This window comes from Pongo abelii, chromosome 8, assembly GCF_028885655.2.
Source record: "Pongo abelii isolate AG06213 chromosome 8, NHGRI_mPonAbe1-v2.0_pri, whole genome shotgun sequence".
NCBI classification, from domain to species: Eukaryota; Metazoa; Chordata; class Mammalia; order Primates; family Hominidae; genus Pongo; species Pongo abelii.
Window position 1 is genome coordinate 133,141,409 of NC_071993.2, and position 26,197 is coordinate 133,167,605.

Genomic DNA, 26,197 nt, shown 5'->3' on the forward strand with positions numbered 1-26,197 from the left:
AAAAGCTCTTTTACCAGAATAACCAAAATGAGATGAAGTCACAGCCGAAGAAGAATATTTAAGCATGTGATAGATGCACCTGCCTTTTTTTAAACCTGATTTTGTCAGGCAGCCTTGATGAACCTGCGCGGATGCAGGATGATGAGGGCCAAAGCGCCTTCCCACCTGCTCTGTGATATCCAAAAGGTGTGGCTGAGAGAGTGACACGTCAGTGGTCAGTGATTCTTTTTGCTGGGTACTTTCAGGGGGAAGCCTTGTTTTATAGCTAGGCATGTATGGGTCTAAGAAAAATACCTAATGCCTATCAGTCTTCAGCCTTTTTAGATTGCCCCCTCCTGTCTGATTGATATACTCAGTAACCATGCTTCAGAGTTGGAAGAACAAAGGCTTGGAACTCGGGCTGATCTGGCATTCAATGTCCAAAAGGCCTTGTTGTATAAGCTCTCGAGGCTCTGTCCCCTCATCTGTAAAATGGGGACAAGGACCTGACTCAAAGGTGCTGTGGAGCTGAGTCAGTGTGTAGAGCTCCTGACATGTGTCAGGCCCCTAGGAAACCCAAATGATAATGAGGACCACCTTGGACTGTGGGGAAGGCGTGGTTTCTGGACTTTAGGGCTGGTGGGTGTGTGTGGGGAGAAGAGAGTTCCTTGTACCAGCTCCTGCTCGCATCACTTACCACACCTGTAATGATTCATGATCACGTCAGTAGGGGCTTTACATCCATGTCCCTCACACTTCATGGTCTCCAGGGCCTTATACTTTCAGGGTAGCTAGTGGAGATTGTGGGCTAACCAGATGCCTCAGGAAATGAGAAGGAAAGAAGAGAATCTCATCTGAAACCCTAATAGTTTTTGCACATCCTTTGCATATAAATCAGAACTACCATCCAGCACAAGGATTTCAACTTCCCTGCACCCATCCCCTTACTCCTTTCAATGAGTGTGGTTCCCCACGGCCCCCAAATCCCAGCTGGTTCTGGGAACCCTCCTGGCCTGCCCTGGGCTGGGCCTCCAGACTCCCCCTGAGTCAGCACCCAGTGCCCTGTTGAAAGAGGCAGCAGGCAACCCTGGGCAAAGACCCTTGAGTCTGACTTCTCTTTATGCCACTCAACCCTAGAACAAAGATCATTTTCCTGTCATTACTCTCCTTGCTCTTAATAAACACACACACTTTAAATGAACGACACATTTTAGATCATCAGCAGGCCATTTGTAATTAAAGTATGTTGCTGGATACAGCACGTAGTATCATCTTTGATCCTTATAGCCACCCCGTAAGGTCTACATTCTCCCCATTTCAGAGACTTTCACTTAGACTCAGCGTTTTAGCGACTTGCCGAAGATCACAATGTAAATGGCAAAGTTGGGTTTGTCTCATGGGTTTAAAGCCAAAACCCATGATCCAGCCATGTTCCTGTGCTGCCTTCCTCTTGGAAACCCACTACTTGGCTACAGACTCCTGTCCCTGCCATCCTTTCCTCTTTGGAACCACCAACATATTCTCCTGTAATCCAGCTGCTCGTGGAGTCAACTTCATCTTCACTAAATCTTTTTCCACAAAATCTCCTGACAGGTGAGGACGACAGCTGCCTCATGCTCATGTCTCAGGTGCTGAACTGACCTGGGTCACAGCCTACCCCCTGCACCTGAGCATGCTAAGTGAGATTTCCCTTTAAAACTGGGACAATGGAGGCAGGCAGCAGATATGTGTATGCTTTTTGTTGCATCTATACTGATTCAGGGAAAGAAATGAAAAATTTGAACTAGAAGGACTTGGAAACCTCTGAGGGAGCAGTTCCTCAAGAAATAAATCTCAGTGAAGTTTGGCCAGTAAAACTGACTCCACTCTGCCATTAATTCATCCAGTGGCTTGAACGATGCGAGGTTCTAAAGGTTAACTTTCTGTCTACCTCCAGGAAGGCAATAACGGTCACCTTCTAAGAGTTTCATTCATTTGAGCTTTCACCCAAAACATGAGGGAGTGAGGGATGCCATATCATAATTTACCGCTGAAATATGGCCAGGACGTGATGTCCCTGAGGCACAGCAATGATACGGCTCACTGCCACGTGGCAAAGAAAAGGAGCATTTGCAGGAGAGGCAAGCCATGATTTCATCAGCCACGTAAACACGGGGATAGGACAGATGCATTTCTCTATGGAATCAAAGGCCCGAATGCATACTCCAGCCCCTGTCATCTACTTTGGTCATTCTCTTCTCTGGAGAATGATGAAAAGTGGCTAACTCATGGGTAGCCCCAATAGATACGATCTTTTGCTTCCTTTTATCAGCCCTCTGAAACTGCTGCTGCTTTAATTTGGTAGTGGTGGCGAGGGTTTGCCGGAAGAAGGTGGGAGGAAGATGGAGCAGAGCCCTGTTTACAATGCTTACTCTTATCCAGTTGGCCAGGGCGCCTTACCCTGGAGTCTCCAGGCTGTGATGAGAAATCTCCCAAGAGGAACACGGATGTTTAAAGGCTAAGGGGTTTCAAATGAACCAAACTTCTAAGGACACAGTGGCTGAAACTTGGTCCTGTTTACAACACACCCCTGCTGCCCCAAACTCCAATGTTAGGTTGTAGGATGGTACCATGGTGGGCTCTGGGCCACTTCCTGGGGCCAGGGAGCTGCCAGCTAGTGGTCGCCAGAGTGATTCAGCACAACTTCTTCCAGAACCACACACTGGCCACACCCCTCCAGGGTGAAATCTACCTGTGTGGTAGGAGGTTGCTCTGGGAGCTTGGAGCAGCAACAGCACTTTGTGAAAACGGATTGTGGGGTAGGAGACACAGGGTTATTGTTTTGTTGATGAACACCTTTCCCATATCCTTTCTTCTAGGAACAAGAGCATTTTCCCCATGGGAAATCCATTTTATATCGTTAATTGGAGCTAACTTTCCTATCTAATGGTAGAGGTATGCACATAAGATTGCATCAGAGAGGTCCATCCCACAGGTTATATGATCGGGTCAATGCTGGGCACACGACCAAAGCCAGGGGAGTCAGTGTCTTCCTTGGAACTCGATGCCTGAGCCAGCTGGATCAGGGTCCAGGGCTCCTCTGTCCTTCAGGGCTCTCCTCTGCCCCCAGCTTTGCCATGGAGGCTGGGATTGGCCCTCCTTTCCCTCCTCCCAAGGTTGTCTTCTCTTGTATTTACCACACTTGCTTTTGCCTCCTGAGAGGCCCCAGGGCTCCTGCCTGTGGGCAGGGATGGTGCCTCGGGCCAGCGCATAGCAGATGTGTTCCAAGAATGAATGAGTGAAAAGCCATTTGGGGAAAGCACTTCATGTCTCCAATGCCCTTCCCGGAGGAAGTCAACTGTGGTTCTGCAAACACCGCAGCCTGGGTAAATGAACACTGTCTGCTGGTTTATCTTTTCTATGACTCTGGATTTCCACTTATTCATTGACATCAAATGAAGTATATTACTGTGGGATCTTATGTAAGGTCATAAAAAGACAGACGTTTTACTTCCTGGAAAGGTAAATTGTTATTCCCTCAAAGTTAAGGAAGAAACTTATAAGCAGGGAAACCGAAGGGGGCCGAGTGCTGACCTTGGGAGCAGATGCAGCTCCAGCACTGAAAGAAAACGCCATTAAAGGAAAGGGGCTCAAAGGCACGGAGCCCGCAGACGACTCTCTGCGCGCCCTGCCTGTCCAGAACCTGCTGATCCCGGTCAGGATAGCGGAGGAGGGGCCAACAGAGTGCTTCCTGTGGCTTTTGTGCGTTAGCTGCCATCTGGCATTTATCTTAGAGACAGAGTGGTCAATAATTTAAAAAGTGCAAATGACTTCTATCCACTTGTAAGATGTTACAAAGGCAGAGATTTGGTTCAAAGTTGCTGCATTAAAAAATGTCTGTCTTCATGAAGACGAGATTTCACATCTCTTAGAAAGAATGACAACAGTTTTCTTATCACTACCATATTACATCAATTTACTACCTTTGAGTCCTTAATAATGGAACACTTAGATATTTTGCCATTATCAAAAGATAAAATTTAGCCTTTCAGAGGGAATTTTGACACCATACTATATTTTATAATGATGTAGAAAGTGATGGATTTTAATTACCAGTTTTATCTTCAGAGTGCTATAACTTATATTTGTAATTGTAGTTTGGAAGTTCCCAATGTCATTATTTTTTTTTTGAAAGAGAAATGATGGCGTCTTGAATTAAGCCCACAATTTACTCAATCTAATCTTACTTAAAATGACTCCATGATGCAAATGTACTTCTCCAGTTCAGTCAAATCAGCTCCTCCTCCCCTGTGTCACTGATTTCCCTAACCCCTGCCACTAAGATCCACAGACAAAGGCATTTTTACAAACAACTGGAGACTGTATTGCCCTTCCCATCTCTCTTCTTCAGACGGACCTTTGTATTCATCAGAAAATGAAGTCCAAATGAACAAATTTTATCATTTCTTTCTCACTTGATGGGACCAAAGGGAGACTTTCCTGACTTCTAAACAATACGACTTCTGGCAAAAATCTCTTTTTTTTCCCATCTGTGGCCACAGGAGTTGTAGGTGATTCATACATGCACTGCCCCAAGTGGGTCACAATAAACCAAGCTCATGTAAACCAGATTTGCAAATAAACACTGAGTATTCACCAGCCCATAAAAATGGTCTGGTCAGCTCACACTGCAGAAATCAAACATTAGATTCTGGTGAGTGAGAAAATAGAAAAAACTAACACATTTCAGGAATTCTCTGATGCCAATTGTTTGTGACTATAGATGTGTAGTTATCTGTAAGATTAATTGCCAAGGAATATTTTCAGTAACTATGCTGGTGGTTCTCACAAAAAAACATTGGTAAAAGTAAATTTGCTACCTAAACAAAAATATCCAGCTATATTTCAGAAGGAGTAAAGGTCATGTCATATTGACAGAAAATCTTTGTAGATATTAAGACTAACCTGGGCAAAGAGAGCTAAACGCCAACCACACAGTTTGAACTGTGAATAACATTTGTGTGTTTGAAATCAACATAGGAAGTCTTGAGACACCAGATTTGTGGGACAAAAATCAGTGAGAAAAAAATTGTACTCTTAGCCAACGAGAACGTACGTTATCAACAACAAAAACAATTAGAACAACAAATAAATGAACAAAAAACCCAAAAGGCATTCTCAAAGTCTATTGCTTTGCCAGTTAGAAGTTGCAGGCATGTGTTTTGAATTTTCTATTGTTTTATTTGTAGAAAGATTTGGAAGCAGGATTGTTTTATTGAAATATAATGCCAGATTGAGAAAAGCCCATTTCAAAAGGGAATCATTAGTTGGAAGGAAGGGCTTCATCCAGTCAGTGTTTGGGTCGCCAGATCTGGAGGGTGAGTAATGGACATCCTGAATGTAACTGGAGAATTCTGGACAACTCAGCAACTCGGGCAAGGTCACTGGGGTGCAAATGTCAAGGGCCGGTGGGGCAACGACTCAAGGACTCCTAGAGCTCTGAGTTCCTACATTTCTCAGGAGGCCTATGATGACCCCAGTGCATACGTGATCCAGGTCTTGAAGCATTTGCTCCTGGGTGGGGAAATACTGCAAATGCAAACTTGACAATAAGTTTTCCTTTCTGAATCATGAAAAGCTAATTCAAACCAACCACTATAACAAAGCATTGAAATGTTCTCAATGGTATATCTGGCTGGCCAGGGGCCTGGCTGAGGAAGTCACCTCTGCTCCCAGGACTGCATTTGTCCGGGATCTATGCCTCCCGGGAGGATACTGTGAAGGATTCACATCCGCCCTCCCCTCCAGATCCAGGCAGGAGTGCACAGGAACTGTGGGAAGTGTGTCACTCTGGCAGAGTCGGGGCTCTTGAGTCAGCATCTTACACACAGCAGGACATCAACAAATACTTGACAAATGAGAGAATGGTGTGGCAGTTGAGGATCTCTGCTCTTCAAGGCACAGCCCAAGCTCTACACACACAGAACTACCTGCACTTGCCCTGGTTGGCCCCACTGTCCCTGTGTGCCCTGAGCTGTGCTATTCTGTATACCGGAAATATCCATCCTCTTCCACCCCTGGCAAACCACTACTCCACAGCAACCTTGTCTTCAAAGCCTCCTAGTTGGCTGCTTTCCTCCACCCCAACATATCTGGCCCATGACCCTGTTACAGCCCGTTTTACAGACCTCAAGGATTTGAGTATCTTGCTCACTAGTCTAAGCTTCCTGGGAGTGCAGCTGCATCTTATTTATAGAGTTTAGATTTACTAGGAGCTCTGCATCTAGCATAGAACCGCATGTATTACATGGAATAGATTATAGGCTATGTTGGAGGATAACAGACCCTTGGGGTAGGTAGATCACTATCCTCATTTTACAGATGAGGCATAACAAGGTTGAGCAATTTGCAGAAGGTCCCTTGCTAGTAAGTGGTCTGTTCAATGCCTGTGGCTCCCCTAAAAGGCCCACATCCTTATCTAAAACCTATACACATGTTATCTGACATGGCAAAAGGGACTTTGAAGATGTGATTACTTTTAGGATCTTGAGGTGGGGAGATCACCCTGGACAATCTGGGTGAGCCTGATAGAATCACAAGGGTCCTTATAAGAGGAAGGCAGGAGAGTCAGTGTCAGAGAAAGGGATGCGACTACAGAAGCAGAAGTCGGAGAGGGACAGAGACTTGCAGATGCTGTGCTGTTGGCCTTGAAGACGGAGGAAGGGGCCATGCGCCGAGGAATGCAAGTGGCCTCTAAAAGTTGGGAAAGGCACGGAAACAGATGCTCCCCAGAGCCTCCCAAAGCAATGCTGCCTTGCCAGGGTCTTGATTTCAGGATTTCTGACCTCCAGAACTGTAAAATGAAGCATTTATAAGCCATTAAGTTTGTGCTAATTTGTTACAGCAGCCACGGGAAACTCACACAGCGCCTGTAAACTGGAAACCAGGCGGAAACACCGACGAGGGGAGGAAGGAGCACACTGCACTCCCGAAGGAGGTGGTCAAAGGCCCATTCCAAGAGCTCCCTGGCATCAAGGGCCACAGTAGGTTGCAGGCTTCCCTGCTCTCTGCTCTCCCGAGGAAGTCTGTATAATGATCTGAAGAACTGAGGAGGGGTGGGCAGGACAGACCAAAACCCAAGAAGTCACAAGCCCGAGGTGGCTTCCCAAGCCTGGTCTCTGTGCTGTGGCTTTCAGGAACCCTGAGCCAAAGATAAAGCCTCTTCACCAAAACTTTACATTTGTTACCAACAGTCCTGATGCCATGGATGTTCCATGCTGTGTGCAGTGGCCACACACGACACCACCCACCACCACCCCAGCAAAGGCCTCCTGGTTACCAGGGAGAGAGTGGGTGGGAGAGAGTAGAGCTAAGCCAGGAGCTCCCAGAGAAGCCCCCTCCTTCGGAGGAGGACGTGGCTACCCGGGTGCTCAGACCTCCAGCCTCCCCCTCCATCATGGGGATGATGAGAGCCCAAGCAGGTGACTTCCTATTGCTCTTGCTTTTGAAAAGCTCAGTCTGTGGGTCAGGTTGTCAGTCTGTCTGCCTGTCTGGTTCTCTCTCTGGTCAGGCAGCTGCAGAAGGACTAGTTTGATGAGATAATAAATACCAGCCTTGGTCACCATGAATCAGAGGCACACAGCCAGCTGAGTCACACACTGCGGGTGGCTCAGACAGCACTGTCGAGTTCCATCTGACCTCACTCTGGAAACGGGGCCAGCTGTTCGAATACAGCAGGGCATTAAGGAACACATTTCACTCCCAAAGCTCCAAGTGCTGTGTGTGCTCTGGCCACAAAATGCTTTTTGGAAAGGAGCTTCATCACAGCCCTTGTAACTCAAGAAAAGGAGACTGCTGATTCTGGAGAAAGGCTGGGACGGGGACGGCACTAGGGATGCCTGAAGCCATGAAGATTTGGCCTGCAGCAGTAGCCGCAGTCCCAAAGTGACCTCAGTTGGCTAAAAGCTGCCTGAAGTTACTAAACCATGTCAAGCCCAAACACCATTCAATGTGTATAGCGAGTACTGGCTTAGTCCTTGTCATTGCAACAGGGTGTCCCCCACTGCTCCTGCCCCCTGCTTTGCCTAGGGTGCCCCAAGGCCCAGCAGGCAATGATGCCAGGACTGAGGGCTGCTCAGGGTCCAAGGATTGAAGCACTAAGGGCCCAGGAACTGCAGGCCTCCCCATCCCACCTGCCCACGCACATCCCTGAGTGCTGAGGAGCATCAGAACAACTCCTCAGAGGCCGAGCTAAAGAGGCCTGCGCTCGTCCCTCCTTGCTACCAGGCTGCCCTTTCTTTTTCCCCAGAAAGCTCCAAGTACAGAGGACATCGCTGGCTGGCAGGGGACATGGGCCTCCCAGCAGTACCCAGCTCCGAGAGACATCCATCTTGTTTTCCATGCCTGGTCGTGGCTTTCACATTCCATTGAAACCCCAAGCTTCGAGGTTTAGTCGTCAATTTCTGTTCCACTTTACTTCCCTCATCACTCCTAAAACCAAAGCCTCACAACAAAAGTCTGACAAAGGTCCTATCAGGTTTCCCTCCCCCTAGAGATCCTGCCTGATTCTGCTTGGCTTTCAGCCTGGGCCTGGCCAACCACAGCGGCCTTGCCAGAGCTGGGGTCTCTGGCCAAGGCTGAGGTCATTTCTGCAGCCAGCGGGAGGAGGGAGTGACAAAGGACTCAACCACATTACAATAAGGGAAAGAACTGCAGGACAGGGTGCGGCCTGCATTTATGGATTTCATGGTTGGACTCCTGGGAGCTGGACACAGGCATTGAATCTCAAATGGTTCTGGGGTGATGGGGCCTTGGAGTCCAGGGCTGCCCAATGAGGCCTTGGATCTCTGACCCCAGAAGGTGGGGCATGGAGGAGAGACACGCAGGGGATGGATTCTTCCCTTTTGCATCTGAGCTTCTGCTTCATTTTGGAGCTTTGGTGGAGCTTTAGAGCAAGACCTCCCTCTTCAGGGTGACTGTGCATTGTGGGAGTAACACATGGGCACTGGGTCACAGTGACCCAGGTTCAAATCCTAGCCCGGAGACCTGGGGAAACTGACATTTGGCTCAGAGTTTGAGCATCATCTTCTGTAAAACTTCATAGTCCCCACTTCAGGGGCTTGTTGGAGGGTCAGAAGAGACAAACTGTGCCAAGTGCCCAGCCTGAACTGGTGAAATAGTAAGCTGATGGTCTCTTGTCTGACTCAACCACCCCACTTTCCCATTTGAGAGCCACTCACTGCTGCTCTCAGGCCTTCCGATTACAGACACACTCATGCTTCAAGTCTGATCAGGGCCTTCCCCATGGAGCCCTGGGCCCCTCACTTGGTTGGGGTCCTCTTATGAGTACAAAGGGGCATTACTAAAATCTCAGTGGTGGTGGGAAAGTTCTGTCTGTCTGTCCAACTACATGCTATGCTATCTGAGGGCAGGAGTCATGGCGGATTCATCCCTGCCATCCCTCGGGGCACACAGTAGGTGCTTGTGCATCTCCTGTATCCCCTGGGGCACACAGTAATAGGTGCTCCTCCATCTCCCATATCTCCTGGGGCACACAGGTGCTCCTGCATCTTCTGTATCCCCCGGGGCACACAGTAGGTGCTCCTGCATCTCCTGTTGGACTGCACTGAGCTTCTTAAGGCCAGGCTCCAGGCAGCGTCCATTTCTGCGCACCCCATGCCCAGTGTGGCCTCAGCCCCTCCCTGGGAGTCAATCACTCCCAACTGAACACACCGGATGCTGTGTGGACAGCGCCCGCCAGGAGTGGGGGCTCACCAAAACAGAGCACATGCCCCCAGTCCCACAGCCCAGGTCTGCCAGTGCCTCTCCTGATGCCGAGCTTGTGGCGGCCACATACCTGGTCCCCAGAGTGTGACACACTGCTGCTCGTGAGTCTGGCAGATGCCATTGTAGCAGTAGCCGTCCACACCCTGACATGAGTGCCCGTCGTGCAGGTACACGTTGGCTGGGCAGTGAGGGCTGGCCCCTGTGCAGAACTCTGGGAGGTCACAGGAGTTGCTGGAGTCCCTGCATGCCGTTCCTGCAGGCTTCAGCTGGAAGGAGAGGGCCATTTATGACACATGCACCCAGGGAAAGGGAGAGGCAGCTCTCAGCGTTACTCCTGGGCTGGAGTGGACAAGGCCATAAGTCCCACATAAAGGGGTGAGGATTTCAAAGGAAGTCGCTTCTAATGTAGAGAGACCTCATTAAATCATCAGATTCTCGTTCTAGGGTTCACTGTTCCACTATAAAGTGGGTGGGACAACCAAGAGCAGCCTCTGTTTAATGTCATGCAACATTAGGGTTCTCCAAGAAACACACAAGCTGGCTGCTGGCACTTGGCACCTCAGAGGAAGAAGAAGGAGGGAAGCGTTGGCTGCTGGCCTGGTTGATTCTTAAGAAAAAGGTCTCTGGGTGTCAATACCATCACACATTTCAAGGGGACATTTGCATTTATGGTGTTAGCATGTGTGGGCAAGTTAATAAAAATAACTTTAAGGTCACAATCACAATAGCAATTTTACTTAGTCATCAAATCATAGAACTGGAGCTCTCTCTTTACTGCTTTATGGGAAGAACAGGAGAAGAACAAGGGAGAGGTAAAGGATGTTAGAAGCCATCTGACCAACAGCTCAGCTTTTTGTGGTTGAAGAAATTAAGGCTCAGAGTAGCCTGTCTGAGGCTACACAGCTAGGGACCCCTGCAAGTCCTGGGCTTAGTTCCCTGCATACTCCTCAAACGCAAAGAGATAAGACCCCTACCAACTTCTAGAAGATCTTGAAGTTGAAAGCAATTGTTAAAAAGTCATAACCTAAAAGTGAACCACAATCAAGCATTGCCCTGTGGTCCTCCCTCCCCTTACTTGGGCATCCCCTGGGCACAGGCTCAGACTTGCTTCCCCCCTTCCCCCAACTCCCTTCCAGGCACCTTCCTCCACCAGTTACTGGGAGCCGGGGAGAGCCAGCTGCTTACAACATTCCCCAGAAGTTAATCAGCATTAGGAAGAGGATGAAGGCTATTTTAAAGCCGAACATTAAATGTTATAATGCACTTCTAAATCACTGTGCTCATGTGGGGCAGCTAAGAGGGAGTTTCCTGCAAGTAGAATGTCAGGATCAATTGCTTAATTAAAACGAAATAAAACTCTACCCTTGGAACTGTTGAATCAAAAGCTCAGGCTTCTACTCTGTCAGATATCAGCTCTGAATAATAAGACAATGGAACTGCCAAAAGAAACGCAGTCCTAGCCAGCAGCAATGGCGAGAGTATAAAACTATCATTCTTGGCTGGGCAGGGTTGGTGGCACCTTCTTTTGGGAGGACATTAAGATTGAGTTGTTTATACAAAACTTCTGGGACAAGCCAGCAGGCAGATGTCCGCGGGATCAAGAAGGTGAACCTGGGGGAAGCTGAGTGACAGTGGATGGGGACGACTTCTTGCCTTGCTCTTCTCGTCAGCATAGTAGGACCCCATGTGCCTCTGATGGCACAAATGGAGCATTTAAAGTTGAACTAGGGTTTATCGGTCTGATCAGTTGTCAGCCCCTAAATAAATAAACACAAGTGACTGGCAATTAAAGCATGCATTTCACCCTAAGATTGGAAGCTAAACAATAAGAGGTGGGTAACACCAACTGGTGTGAGAAGGAGGGATGGTATGGTGCGTGCTGTGGTGAATGCCGGGAAACCTTCCAGCCACACTGCTTGCCCTGCATCAGATCTGAACCACCTGAACCTGTGGGCAACCTGGGGGTCAAGTTGCAGCTCCAGTGACTCACCTGGCAGTCTTCACAGCACAGCCCATGTGCGCACGCAGCGTCTGGCTTCAGGGTACAGGTGGTGGCATTGCAGCAGCGATTCATACATTCCTGGAGAGGGAAATGGGATTTGTTTGACAGAGTCTTATGGAGTATGCACTCACTGAATGCAAACATCACACCTTAAATGGCTGCAAAAAGCAAGAAAGACCAAGAGGGCCCAGCTCCTGAACTGTACACCTGCCTGTTTCCGTCTGTTTGGAAAGCAAAGCTTCTGCTGTTTATGAACCAACTGGGTCTACGAGTCCCTGGAAAAAGCCAGTAGCACACAAGTGCCCTCAAGAAGGGTAAAGCAGTTGTGACATAGGCTGGCCGGCTGGGGACGTCACTCTAGTCAGCAGTACACTGAGGCTCTGTAGAGGGGTGTCCAGGAGGATCTCATTGCAATGGACTGAATCAGGATCCCTGCAGGACTTTGAAATTACCTAATCAAAAATATACATAGATGCATACAATCTGTATTCTTCAAAAATGAACCTTTTTTGATTTAGAGAGTACTGGCAGGAAATGAAGTCAAACCAGTGGTTTCAGCCACAATTCCCTGCAATCTCACCAGGGTTGTGGATGAGACCCTTGAGCAGCCCAGGTTAAGTTGTCTGGCCTGACAATTTCCTCACTCGGAAAGTCAGAAATGGACATTATAACAACCAAGTGGCCGGAAGGAGGCCTATGGGCTGTGCCCATTGATTTACAAGGGATTTAAATGGATAGATCAAGCATTAGATGTATTGTCCTCTCTGAAACAAAAGTGAGAAAAGAAACTAACTCCTTTATAATGCTGTGCTCCACACGTACCCATTGTTTCCATTTTTTCCTAACAAAAACAAGAGATTGACATTTTTTGCTCAGTTCTCAACAAAAGGCCTGCACGCATTTATCAAGTGAAGTCCTTGTACTTGAGAACATTCAAGTAACTGGAGTTTACACATTTTAGAAGAAAGGTAATTATCATAAGATGGAACAGTTCATAGATCTTTAATACTGAGTAATTTATCAATGTTCTTTTATTTTATCCAATATATGATATGCTCTGAAAAATTTACATACCATTGGCTGGGGTGAAGCTAATCACATACTAGTTTAATAATATAATACTTTACTCCTGAAAACCATATTTCTTGAATGGATTTATCATGAGTTTTACAAATGCAATTAATAAAATTTTGTCAATAATCCAGAAGATTTATGGCAAACCTAGATACTGAAACTATATCCTATGTAAAACTCTAATTATGCTCTCATTTGATGTTCCATTTGCTTCTATTATACAGACTTCCAAAGTTATTAAATTTTAAATTTGCTTGAGAACTTTATAAACATCCAGAATGTATAATATGTACAATAAGATAAAACTGTCAACCAGAAGTCATAGCTATAACTTTTATGACAGTAAGGGTTTCTAACCTGTGGACTTACAATTCTAAAAGAGTTTAGGAACTTTTTTAAAAAAAAGTAGTCCATTAATTGCATTTTTAAATCAGTGTCATCAAATGCACACCACTGCTATCCTGGTCCTTATGGTCTAAATGGCTCTATGGAGTATTTACCAAATTACAAGTTTTCTTGAAATTCCATGTTAAATCAGCCATCCTAAATCTGGGTCCTAAAATTCTTTAAGAAATATCTTCCCCCCTCTCTCAAATCACCCAGTAATATAAGCAGCAGCTCAAATGGAAATGCAGCCATGCCAAATGGCTCTGACTTCAAAGGGGATGATAATGTGAGAAAGATAACTAAGTTTAAAAGATATTCACAAGCTACTGGCATCCTATTGACTTTAAACAAGGAGATAAGGCTGCTTTCCCAATCCTGTTAGCTGGAAGAATGAGTGAGTTGTCAGGATTTCCTTATGTTGATATAAATCCAATGTCCTGTCCGGGAAGGCTTCAGCAATCAATCTGCCTTTAAACCACCCAGGATCTATTTCTTCTGCAGTACCATATTTCTCGGAAGAGACACATTCTTCATCTGCTGCTACATTTATTATTTTAGTCCTCAATAGAGAAGTCCAACAGAGCCAATGAATACCAAGTCTCCAAAGAAGAAAGAATAATGAAAGCATTAGAGAATTCTCTGCAAAGCCCTAATTGTCATTCTCAGGTTGTAGGTAGCAGACACAGATTCTTAATCACAATGAACTGGGAGAAGACTAGAAGCCATCTTCTTGAAAATAATGGAGATTATTTCTGGGAGCAAGGGAGAAGCTGGTTTCCGTTGGGTGCTGGCAGTTTTTCGGATCCCATTCACTCCTTCCCTGATGTGGTAACACACTGGGTCCCTCTATGGGCCAGGGAATGGCCAGGTCAATCTGATGCAAGGGCATGCAGAATAACCAGGGCCTGAGCACTGGGTAGGAGGATAAAGAATCTGGGTTAACAAGTCTTTTTGTCTAAAATTCTTAGGTAAAGCAGTTTGGAAACTGTAAATAGGTTGTCACACTGCCAAACACAATTTGAGTTTGAACCTTGAAACTATTATTTTCTAATAATAACTACTCGAAACTATTTTTTGAAAAGCAAAAAATAAAAAAAAGCAAATCTAAAAAGTGAGGCAAAAGGCTCACCTGTAACTTTCAAAGACAGAACTTTGGATGAGGGGAATGAGAGCTATCTTCAAATATCAAGAAGTTATCCTACAAAATAAGGACCTTAACCACAGAAATACGAAGTTGGTAACTGCGTGCAAGCAGTTTGGCTCTGTACAAGGAGGGAGTTTGTAATAATCAAAGCTACCCTATAATGCAACATGCCACCTGGAGAGATAGCACCATGTCAAGCCGCATGACTCCTTCATGGAGAAAAGACAGAGGAGCAGAATATGAGTGGCTGACACATTTTAGGCACTCAAGCATTTGCTGATGTGATGGTGGTGGTGGGGATAATGACAGGGGTGGTGATGGTAGCAGTGATGCTGGTAGTGATGTGGATACTGGTGTGGCCGTGGTGGTGGCAGCAGCTGTGGAGATGGCAGTGGTTACAAGAGTGGGGTGATGGTGAGGGCGGTAGTGATGACGGTGGCGGCAGTGGCAGTGATACGGTGATGGTGATCATGAGGGAAATGGTGATGATATTGGGTGGAGGAGGTGGTGGTGGCGATTGTGGAGATGGTGATGTTAGCAATGGTGGTCGTGATTGTAGCAGTGATGTGGCTGCTGCTGGTGGCATATGGAGTAAATGACTGCTAACAAAATCATTCCAAACCCGAGAGTTCATGGCTTCATGAAGGGCTGTCAAATTTATTGAGATTAACAAACAATCATAAGAAGTTCAAATCAAAGACAAACCATTTTAAGCCAACATGGCCTCTCCTGAGAAATGTGAGTAATTTAAACTAATTCATTTTTTCCTTTAAGAAATTAACAAGGCCTACAAGGAATTTCCCCTTTGTATACCCCAACCCATGATGGTTTTAAGTTTTCCTCTGCTAATCTTGAGAAGAGTTTCTGTAACACTATAATTAGGACTTGCTCCTACACAGCAACCATTCCCTGCTCATTGTGAGCAAAATTAAACACCCCTCCAGACAATGTCATTATCATGGTTAGGTTCTGAGTTTGGCAAGGGCATAAAAACATTTGAAGAAACCACTTCTACATCACATCTCCCCTTACTCCCACCCAATACTTACATACCTCCAACATTCTTGCAGAAACTGTCAGACGAAGCTCATTCCTCCTGGTATGGAAAACCTCAGAGACTTGAAGATGGGGATATGATGAACATTCTGTTTGCCAGTTGTTTATGTGATGAACACAGGAATATACCGGATACACCAGAGTCTCAACACGATTTCTCCTCCACCCTAAACTCCCTCTTTCAGAGCAGCCCTTGGAGATGCTCTTCCTAAGCCCTCATTAAGTCCATCTGTGAATTTAGCTAAGCCTGCCTTGAACTTGTCTACTATTTCAGCTTGCATAAACTCTCGGGGAGGGAATCCCACATGGAGACTGCCTGCTGTACAACTGCTTGCTTTGATTTATTCTAAACACAAAATCCTCCAGACTTTGAGGGGGCACCTGTTTTACTAGGAGGTCTCATGCCGTCTTCTCTCTTTCCTTCTTGAGATTATTCACAGATTAAAAAGTGGCTTTTATAATTTTTATATTGATTATCTTGGGCCCTATTAAAACAAGGACATTTCCTGATATTGGCTGGAAAACAGGGTTAAGCCCTGTGTGCTAGATAAAAACGGTCCCTGCCTTCACTTATTGCTTCTGAAAGCTACAAGCACGAGAGGCAGAAGCCTCGAGTTGTGCATACAGAGACATCTGCAGCAGCAAGGCAGAATTTCAACCGGAGAGGAAGCTCTTGGTTAAAAATGAATGCTGCTTATTCAGATTCCCCTCTGGTAGCACACCTTACGAAGAGAAAGAAACGGTGCTTATTAGCTATTTGAAGCTAGAATTCCAGGGCTTTCTTCTCTGTCAAACTCAAAGCTAAAGGCTTTTTTATTGTTTTTGTCCTCATCTTGCTGAGAATGCTGTACCCTTCAATAGGATTATTTATCTTTTTAAATCAAGTGATCACTTATTCCATGCAATAGTTAAAATTCAAGAAAGCCACCCTAGCTCATGGGGCTTGTTCAGGTTGGGCAGATAGGACTCTTCCTTCCTGAGTTCTAGTACTTTCATCTGGCTGTACAGTTCCTCCAAGTTCTCTCTTCTTTGCCTAGCCAAGGATACGAGGCTTCTTGTATCCTTGTTCTGGGGATGGTTCTTACCTCCGGCTCCCCACAGTCACACTCCTCTCCTTCTTCCACAAATCTGTTCCCACACTTCTGGCCTCCGAAAGACTCCCTGACTTCCGGCAGGTTAAAGAGGCACATCCCCATTCCTTTCTCCAGGCTGGTCTCCAAGTCATTCCTGCTGCAACTGCTGAACACCATGGGAAATGGGTACCTGAGAAAGGAGAGCCCAGAACAGTAAGTCACAGGGCATGGAATGGCTTTGCCTGCCCTTCTTGTGCCCACAAGAAGGCACCCACTGGCCACATCTGCCCAGGTGTTCACTGGTGGTCTCAATGAACAATGCATATCAAAAAACTCAGATATGCAGTGTTAAGCGAGGCACATTCAGTTCCATCCCGACATCCGTTCCTGTACAGTGCCAACGTGGCTGATGAAGAAGTGCTTTATCAAAAAAGAAATGATCTTTTGATGGTTTTCAAATCAACAAGTTCAGGCAGAGTCTCATTAAAGACATTATGAATAGTTCTGGGTGAAATGATGCTATGAAAAGTGAATTCTTAGGGATCGTAGCTTGTAATACAAACACATAACAATGTCCTTATTGGAAAGCGCAAAGAAGAAAAGAGTATGAATGATGGTGTTTCTTAATTCCGTGGTTCCAAGGACACGTGGTTCCACTGTAGGGCAGGGCCTGCTGATATTGGCATTCAGGTCTATAAAGGTCAAATCACTGTTTTCCCCCAGCACAGTTGTAAGAGAATGGAGGTGATCCAGAAATGCAGGTCTTATCCCTTGCCTCTAAATTCCAGGGTGTGGCAGGGTCAGCCAACTCCCCAGCAAAGTTATGCTCCCCTTCTGTGCTCTAGAAGGGCTGCCCAGCCCCCATGAACCTGGGTGGGCTGCATGACTAATTCTTGGCACTAGAACATGAACAAAAGTGATATAGGTCACTTTTGGCTGATGGTATTTAAGCGAGTATTCCTTCTTCATATCCTTTCTTTCCCCATCTGCCAGCTGAGATTAGGGTATTCCATGGTTTTAGGAGATGGAGGAGTCAGGCATGGCATCTGGTCCTAACTCACTGTATGGGGGAAGGCCACCTGGAGTCTAGAGCCTCTGAGCATCATACAGAAGGAAAACACGCTTCTAATATGGTAACCCACTGAGCATTTGGGGTTTGATTCCAAAGCAGCCAGTGTTATCCAACATACACAGAGTGTCTCACTTTTTACAAATGCATTTTCCCATGTCTTGAGGCAGCAAGGATTATCAAGGTATAAGCATGCCAGAAACCCAGAAAATTTTATTACTTAGAGAGGGAGCAGGGGCTGCTGTCCAGCAAACCCAAGCACCCTCTCCCGACGGAGACATTTATAAGGATGACATTAGAACTGGATCTCAATCAATTGGCCAAACCAACGCAAGCTGCTATGCTCCCCTGATGATGGTAGACCAGTGGCCACTTAATGATTGAGCTTGGCGAATTGTGAGATCATGCTGATTTCCAGGACCAAACTGGTAACACTGCACCATCCTCTCCGAGTGGTTTCCCTTTTCTTCCCCAAGTATATAAGGCATACTATTAGCCACAGATTTTTAATGACCAGGTATTTATTTTTTCTTAACTTTATTTTCTGAGACGGAGTCTCACTCTGTTGCCCATGCTGGAGCGCAGTGGCTCGCTGCAACCTCCGCCTCCCGGGTTTAAGTAATTCTCCTGCCTCAGCCTCTCGAGTAGCTGGGATTACGGGCGCCCACCACCATGCCTGGCTAACTTTTTGTATTTTTAGTAGAGATGGGGTTTCACCATGTTGGCCAGGCTGCCCTCAAACTCCTGAGCTCAGGTGATCTACCCGCCTCGGCCTCCCAAAGTGCTGGGATTATAGGCGTGAGCCACCGCGCCTGGCCCTTTTTTTTTTTTTTTAACTTTAATTGTAGGTTCAGGGGTACATGGGCAGGTTTGTTATGTAGGTAGACTGCATGTTAACGGGGTTTGGTGTACACATTATTGCATCACCCGGGCAATAAGCACAGTTCTTCACAGGGAGTTTTTTGATCCTCTCCTTCTTTGGTGTCAGTTGTTCCCTTCTTTGTGTCCATATGTACTCAATGTTTAGCTCCCACTTATAAATGAGAACATGCAGTATTTGGTTTTCTGTTCCTGCATTAGTTTTCCCTCCAAGTGGTTTCTATTAACCTTGGGCTATTAACTCTGGAGTATATTAATAATTCTAATCTACAAATAAATTAATAAATGAAAGTACTCCTCTGTGGATACAAAGGCAACATACCAGGACTTACTCATAGTGCTGTAAGAGTCTTGAAATCTTTCTAACTTCCCCTGGCAGACAGACTGGTTATTCCTGGTATCAAAGTGTTACTGACTAGGTTCAAACAATGATCCACAAGAAAAATGACAATGTGCTTGCAATTTAGAAGGGTATTATATTGAAGTAATTGGTACATTACACAGGGACTTAAGAGCCGTTCTTCTCTTTGCAAAAATAAATAAATAAATACATTTCATGGAGGTACAGATGGAAACTTCTTCTGTATCTGAGAGTTTTCCTAGGACATATATGTCTCCAGGCCTGATCTAGGAGATGAAACGTCATTCTCGCTCGATGATATGCAACTTAGTTCTGTGACTAACCATTATCAGTTCATTCTAGAAGGGAAGTGATTTCTAGAAAATATTAGAGTTAATTAGGAAAGACCCTAGGATAAATGGTAAGTCTCAGGAAGGGTTTATAGCCAGAATCACAGCAATTAAGAGAAGCTTGGAAAAGAGTGGTCTGAACTGCCCTGTTTCCCAAAGGAGCAGAGAATGTCCACAGACCCCAGGGATTGGAGAGCTGAGACCAGCTCTGTTCACTAAGCTCAGACATGCCTTCCCCATCGCATTCCTTTCAAAGCAACAAACATACATTTTTTTGTGTGCGTGGGGGGGTTGCCATCCAAATAGGATGAATGAGAACAGTTTAAGTCCAGGATTTAAACCTCAGCATTTGTAGGAGAGGAGAACAGAACAGATCATCACTGGCAAAGATCATCATTGTATTTTTGTGTCTGCATTGGGTGTTGTCAGACGGTATAGTGATCTGTGTAATAATATATTTCTACTTCCCTTAGCTTTTCCTCATTCTGCTGAAGGACAACTTCCAAATGTTAACAAAATTCTTTCTCATTTAGAATCATGCATACATAAATAGTCCTCATCCAATTCACGGGTTTTCAACCTTGCTCTGAGGAAGAGCATCCTGGCATTAATTCCTCAGGGATGCCTCTGTTTTAACAAGAAAGTAGCGATGTCCTCCTCCTCAGATGTGAAATGAGGTCTTGATGAATTCACCAACACTGAACAGATCCTTTCTCAGGGCTCCTTTCCACATGGCCTGAGCTCACCAGCATGCCGCCTGCCTTCCAGGTCAGGACAATTCAAACTTCTATCAACTCCTGACCATGGGTGACAGCTCCAGCCATGAACAGGTGTGAGTGGCTTCTCTTCCCACCAACCTGGGGTTTTTCTGACTTGCTCAGGGGACCCAGCAAGGTCAATGGGGAGTCCAGCAGCCCTTCCACAAACATTCCTGCCATTTCCTCGGACTGGGTCAGCCAGTATCGCTACCATTTCCTCTATGTAATGAAGAAAAAAATGCCTCGTTTATTGTTCAAGAACTTACTTTTGATGACGAATGGTGATGAGGCTGAGGAGTATTTTCTACCTGTAGGATGTCGTTACTCATCCCATCCTTTCATGATTTCTCAGCAAGGAGGCAGGTGAGTATTCACTCTGACAGGATATTTATGAACCCTATTTGGGCATTTAGAGGAAGTCAGGCTTTAGAGGAAGAAAATCAGAACAACCTATTACACATCATTCCATTATTCCCTAAGTATTTATTCAACACCGACTAGGTACCAGGCATTATTCTAGGCTTTGGGGATATGGGAATGAAGAAAACAAAAAAATCTCAGCCCTCATGGAGCTTGCATTCAGTGGGGCCAACAGATAATAGGCAAGCTAAGGAAACAGAATGAGTTAGAAAGAGTAGAATTAAGGAGAAAAAAATAAAAGAGCAAGGGAAAAGGGTGTGTATTGAACTTTTAGGGACAGTGGACCTCACCAGGAAACCTCACCAGGAAGAGGGTCATTTGAACCCCTCATCCAAAGGGAAGAAGGTGTGAGTGCACCTTGGGAAAGAGCTGGTACAAGTGTGCGCAGACAGACAGGACTGGCCTGGAGGAAGTTTCTCCACAGTGGGAAACAGTCTGCTCTTCTTGCAGACACACACCCAGAGAGGCAACCCCTTTTCTACTTGGCATCATTCTTAGATAGGTCAAGGTCATGCTGATGGTGAGAAGATCCCATGGAGTGTCAATACAACGGGAGCTGTGCCTCTGTACGGGCGAGGCACTGGGAATGACTAAAGTTATTATTTATTTTAAATAATTTCAACTTTTATTAGCGATGAAGGGGTACATGTGCAAATTTGTTACATGGGTATATTGGATGGTGCTGGGGTCTGGGGTCCTGTCACCCAGGTAGTAAGCATAGTACCCAATAGGTGGTTTTTCAGCTCTTGCTCCCTTCCCATCCTCCCCCATCTAATAGTCCCCAGTGTCTGTTGTTCTCATCTTTGCATCTATGTGTATTCAGTGTTTAGTGCCCACTTACAAGTGAGAACACATGGTATTTGATTTGCTGTTCTTGCACTAATTTGCTTAGGATAATGGCCTCCGGCTCCATCCATGTTGCTGCAAAGGACATAGTTTCATTCTTCTGATGGCTGTGTAGTATTCCACACCACGTTTTCTTTATCCAATTCACTGTTGAAAGGCACCTAGGCTGATTCCATGTCTTCGCTATTGTGAATAGCCCTATAATGAAAGTATGAGGGCCTATGTCTTTTTGATAGAATGAGTTATTTTCTTTTGGATATATACACAGTAGTGGGCTGGCTGGGTCAAATGGGAGTTCTGTTTTAAGTTCTTCGAGAAATTGCCAAACTGCTTTCCACAGTGGCTGAACTAGTTTGCATTCCCACCAAGAGTGTATAAGCATTCCCTTTTCTCCACAGCCTTGCCAGCATCTGTTATTTTTGACTTTTTAATAATCGCCATTCTGACTGGTGTGAGATGGTATCTCACTGTGGTTTTGATTTGCATTTCTCTGATGATTAGTGATGTTGAACATTTTTTCATATGGTCACTTGTATGTCTCCTTTTGAGAAGTGTCTGTTTATGTCCTTTGCCCATTTTTAAATTGAACTATTTGTTTTTTACTTGTTGATTTAACTTCCTTGTAGATTCTGGATATTAGACCTTTGTCAGATGCATAGTTTGTGAATATTTTCTCCCATTCTGTAGGCTGTCTGTTGGTAATTTCTTTGGCCGTGCAGAAGCTCTTTAATTAGGTCCCACTTGTCAATTTTTGTTTATGTTGCAATTGCTTTTGGGGACTCAGCCATAAATTATTTGCCAAAGCCAAAATAAAAGGCATCCAAATAGGAAAAGAAGAAGTCAAACTTTTCTCTCTTTGCTGACAATATAATTCTACACATAGAAAATGCTAAAAATTCTGCCAAAAGGCTCCTGGAGTTGATAGATGAATTCAGTAAAGTTTCAGGATACAAAATCAATGTACAAAAACCAGTAGCATTTCTCTACACCAATAATGTTCTAGCTGAGAACAAAATCAAGAACACAATCCCATTTGCAATAGTCACACAAAAAAAGGAAATACCTAGGAATCTATCTAGCCAAGGAGAGGAAAGTTCTCTTCAAGGAGAACTACAAAACACTGCTGAAAGAAATCAGAGATGATCCAAACAAACGAAAAAATATTCCATGCTCATGGATTGGAAGAATCAATATTGTTAAGATGTCCATACTACCCAAAGCGATTTACAGCTTCAGTGCTATCCTTATCAAAATAACAATGTAATTTTTCACAGAATTAGAAAAAACTATCCTAAAATTCATATGGAACCAAAAAGGAGCCTGAATAACCAAAGTTATCTTAGGCAAAAAGAACAAAGCCAGAGGTATCATATTATCTGACTTTAAACTATATTATAAGGCTACAGTAACCAAAACAGCATGGTAGTGGTACAAAAACAGAGACATAGACCAATGGAACAGAATAGAGACCCCAGAAATAAACCCAGACACATATAACCATCTAATCTTTGACAAAAAAATGACAAAAATAAACAATGGGGAAAGGACTCCCTATTCAATAATAAATGCTGCTGGGATAACTGGCTAACCATATGCAGAAGATTGAAACTGAACCCCTACCTCTCACCATTTACAAAAATTAACTCAAGATGGATTAAAGATTTAAAGGTGTTTTTCATAAGAACTCCAAACCCTTATTCCCCCACCTTTTTATTTTTTTAAAGCAAACTGCTTTTTAAGCAGGCAAAGGTCTGCTCCTCATCTCCCTTTTTCTGCTCTAAGATGGTCTCATTCAATCAAAACACAGAACTAAGTATGGAAAACTTACAGCAAACCCAATGACCACCCCCAATACAAAAAATTTAATAAGTGAAAATTACTTCAAATCTTAAGAGATAAGGGGAATTTGCCAGTAGTGAATATTAGATTCCTCTAATGGTAACACCATCCTAATCCACACATATTAGAATACTTTCTACATCCTAAGTAGCCACTAGTTACCTAGTGCCTAGAGCAAAGCAGATGCCAATGCTCAGCAAGGCCAGGTGCATCACCTGCTCCCCAGGTGCTGACTCTGCCTACATACTTCTGATGACGGCAGAATCCAACTTTGAGTGGCAAATTCACAACTCTCTCATTTATTCACTCACTTATGGAGCAATAGTTTTCAAGTGTCTATTATACTCAAAGCACTGAAGAGGATCCCAATTCCAATATGACCTGAACCTGGCCCCATGCCCCCCTTGCCAAGCTCCTTCCTTAAGGGATGTGCCCACCCTCCCATCTCATTTCCTCTCCAGCCATTCTCCAAGGCCCATATAATTCCACTCCTCCAGAAATGGCCTTTGAAGTCCCAAACCCCCAGAAACATATCTTTTGTGCCACATAAATGGAGTCTGAGTGGAACTGTGCAGTCCAAGGCTGTGTTGTAAGTTCTCGTTGCCTTCATGTGTCACCATATTCTGGCCACAACATTATAAATTCCCAAGACTAGTAATTGGTTTAAAATATATACTTTTTTGTCATAACTATTTATGGAGTACCTGCTTTTAGCTAGGTGATATGGTGGTGCTTTCTCATGGAAATATTTTTCTTCTTTTATACTTTTTTTTGAATTTAAAATTTTGGAACAATCCAATGAAACAGTTATTATTATCTCCATTTGCAAATGAGGTGAAGGGATTTGACAGTTCACAGTTAGGGGATGGCAGTACTAGATTTCACCGGTTCTTATGATTCCATGTTCAGGTACTAAAAACCATTTTCTTTATTACCAGTACCAGTTCCGCACTGGATGACCAGCAGTGAATGCTGAAACACAGAAGGTGATTAACCGATTTAAACACAGGAGACAAATCCTGCTGTGATCCCACATATGCCTGGACCAGTGGTTCTCAAAGTGTGTTCCCAGGACAAGCAGCACCAGGAACTTTCTAGAAATGCACATTCTCAGGCTCCATTCAGACCTACTAAGTCAGAATAACTCAGGGTAGGGGCCTAGCAACCTGTATTTTAATAAGCTCTGCAGACGATTTGCTAAACTGATGTCGAATTTACACAACATAAAATTCATCCTTTAAGTCACTTCAAAGTATATAATCCAATGTTTTTTTCCAGCACATTCACAATGTTGTGTAACCATCACTACTAACTGCAGAACTTTCCCCCACCCCTCAAACAAATCCCACATCCATGAAGCTGTCACTCCTCATTCTCCATTCCCCACCCAGCCCCTGCCAACCACGAATCTGCTTTCTGTCTCTACAGATCGCCTGTTCTGTTCATTTCATGTAAGTGGAATCCTACACCATGTGGCCTTTTGTGTTTGGCTCCTTTCCCTTAGAATATTGTTCTCGAGGTTCATCCACATGGTAGCATGCATCGGAACCCCATTCCTTCTTATGGCTGGATGATATTCCATTGTAAGTGAGACCATACCACAATTTGCTATCTGCTCATCTGTTAATGATCCAGGTGATGTTGATGCCCATTAGAGTCTGGAAACAACTTACCTAGATTTGAAATTCAAATGTTATTGTACCTATTTGTGTCGTAACAGTAAAAAATGAAATCTAGACTCACCATGGGCCACTTGTCATATCCTAAAAAATAATTGTTTTGCTCTCTTGTCCCATCTTCTAAGAAAAGCCCAATGTATGGCATTTTGAAAACCTGATCTGATTTTATGATCACATGAAAGATGTGCCAATGGACAACAGGCAAGGAAGGCAAGGAATCATAGGCAGGATCTGTCAGTGTGATCATTGATAAGACTGCTATGGCTCACTTAGCCATGCCAGAGAGGATGCTGGCAAGATGCTACTGATCTGATTTTAGGCATGTCCTAAAAATCCCAAGAGTATCTGTCTTATAAACAAACTTCATATCAGAAATGAATTTTCAAGTATCTGGAAGTGTTATGTTAAATTGACTAATCCTTATACTGCACAGTAATTAAGGTGTAGGAAAGGTTCTGGTTGTGAACAGAGTGATGTTTCCCGTCCACTTGCTTCCAAATCCAAAGTATGGTATATGGTAATTGTGCCTCCTCTGTGCTTGTATGTTTCTTATTTAACAGCTTTATTCCCTGGATCATCCACGAAAAGAACATTGACTTGGGCCAGGTAGTTGCTCATGACATCAAAGATCTCATACAGCCCCTCGTCTGTGGTTAAAAAGACAAGCCTCAGTTTCTTCTGTAGCTTTTGGCAAGCTCATCACAATGTACTTTTTAACATGTCTAATAAATTATCCCAAATGTGCCAGGACAGCAGCTAATTGAAGTGACATATAGCAGTGATAGACTGGTGCAAAGCAATAAAACTGGAGAATTACTCAGGAAAGAAGCCCTTTAGCACGCTCCTTTCCCTTGGCGTGAGAATGCCTTAAAATGGTGATACCTGTGGCCCAGGAAAAAAAAGTGCTGCTTTCAGCTTAGAGGCAGAGAATGTATCTCCAAAGCCGTGGCAGGGTGACTGGCCCCCGCTACAATGTGACCTCTTTTGTTAGCCTTGCATTCCTTTTTCTCGAATATTTAACTACCAGGGACACTTGGGGCAAGTTTACCATGTTGAATGCAAGGTTAAAAATAAAAAGAGGATGAAACAGACAACAGCTGGGCGATTTTAGGAAAAAAAACACCACTTTTAAAAAGAGGAATGCCACTTACAGCTCCCTACCATAAAGGCAGTCACGGCTTCATATTTTAGCCATCACAAAGCTGCCAAGTAAAACATTATTAGGGGTTACTTTTACTTTGAAAAATCTGCAGTCAGAAGGTTCTTTTCTTGTAGGAGCCTATTGTGCGTCTCACTGCTATATTCTTGGGGGTGAATTACACTAGGCCAATTTATCAGCCTTGACAGTAGAAGTCGGGAGTTATCTGACTTGCAAAAGCTCTCTGGGTATGATTCGGAGACAACTGCCTTTCTTGCTGGAAATTAGGCGTCTAGAGAAACCAGCTATAATCAGGCTGGATTCAGGGGAGCTGCAGGTCAGGGTCCCGCTGCTTCCTGTGACTCTGCGGCCTCATTAACAAACATGCACCGAGTCTAG

General features: G+C 44.7%; 1 protein-coding gene across 2 annotated transcripts in view; it reads right to left on the reverse strand.

Moving 5' to 3' along the window:
* Positions 1 to 26,197, reverse strand: part of ADAM12 (ADAM metallopeptidase domain 12) — a 377,221-nt gene that overhangs the window by 38,521 nt on the left and 312,503 nt on the right. For both annotated transcript variants that reach the window (XM_054523029.2, XM_024253866.3), the window contains 3 exons: positions 16,493 to 16,670; positions 11,735 to 11,824; positions 9,815 to 10,010 (listed from right to left, as the gene is read on the reverse strand). In XM_054523029.2, the coding sequence (XP_054379004.2) occupies positions 9,815 to 10,010; positions 11,735 to 11,824; positions 16,493 to 16,670 (464 nt within the window). The remainder of the gene's footprint in view (positions 1 to 9,814; positions 10,011 to 11,734; positions 11,825 to 16,492; positions 16,671 to 26,197) is intronic.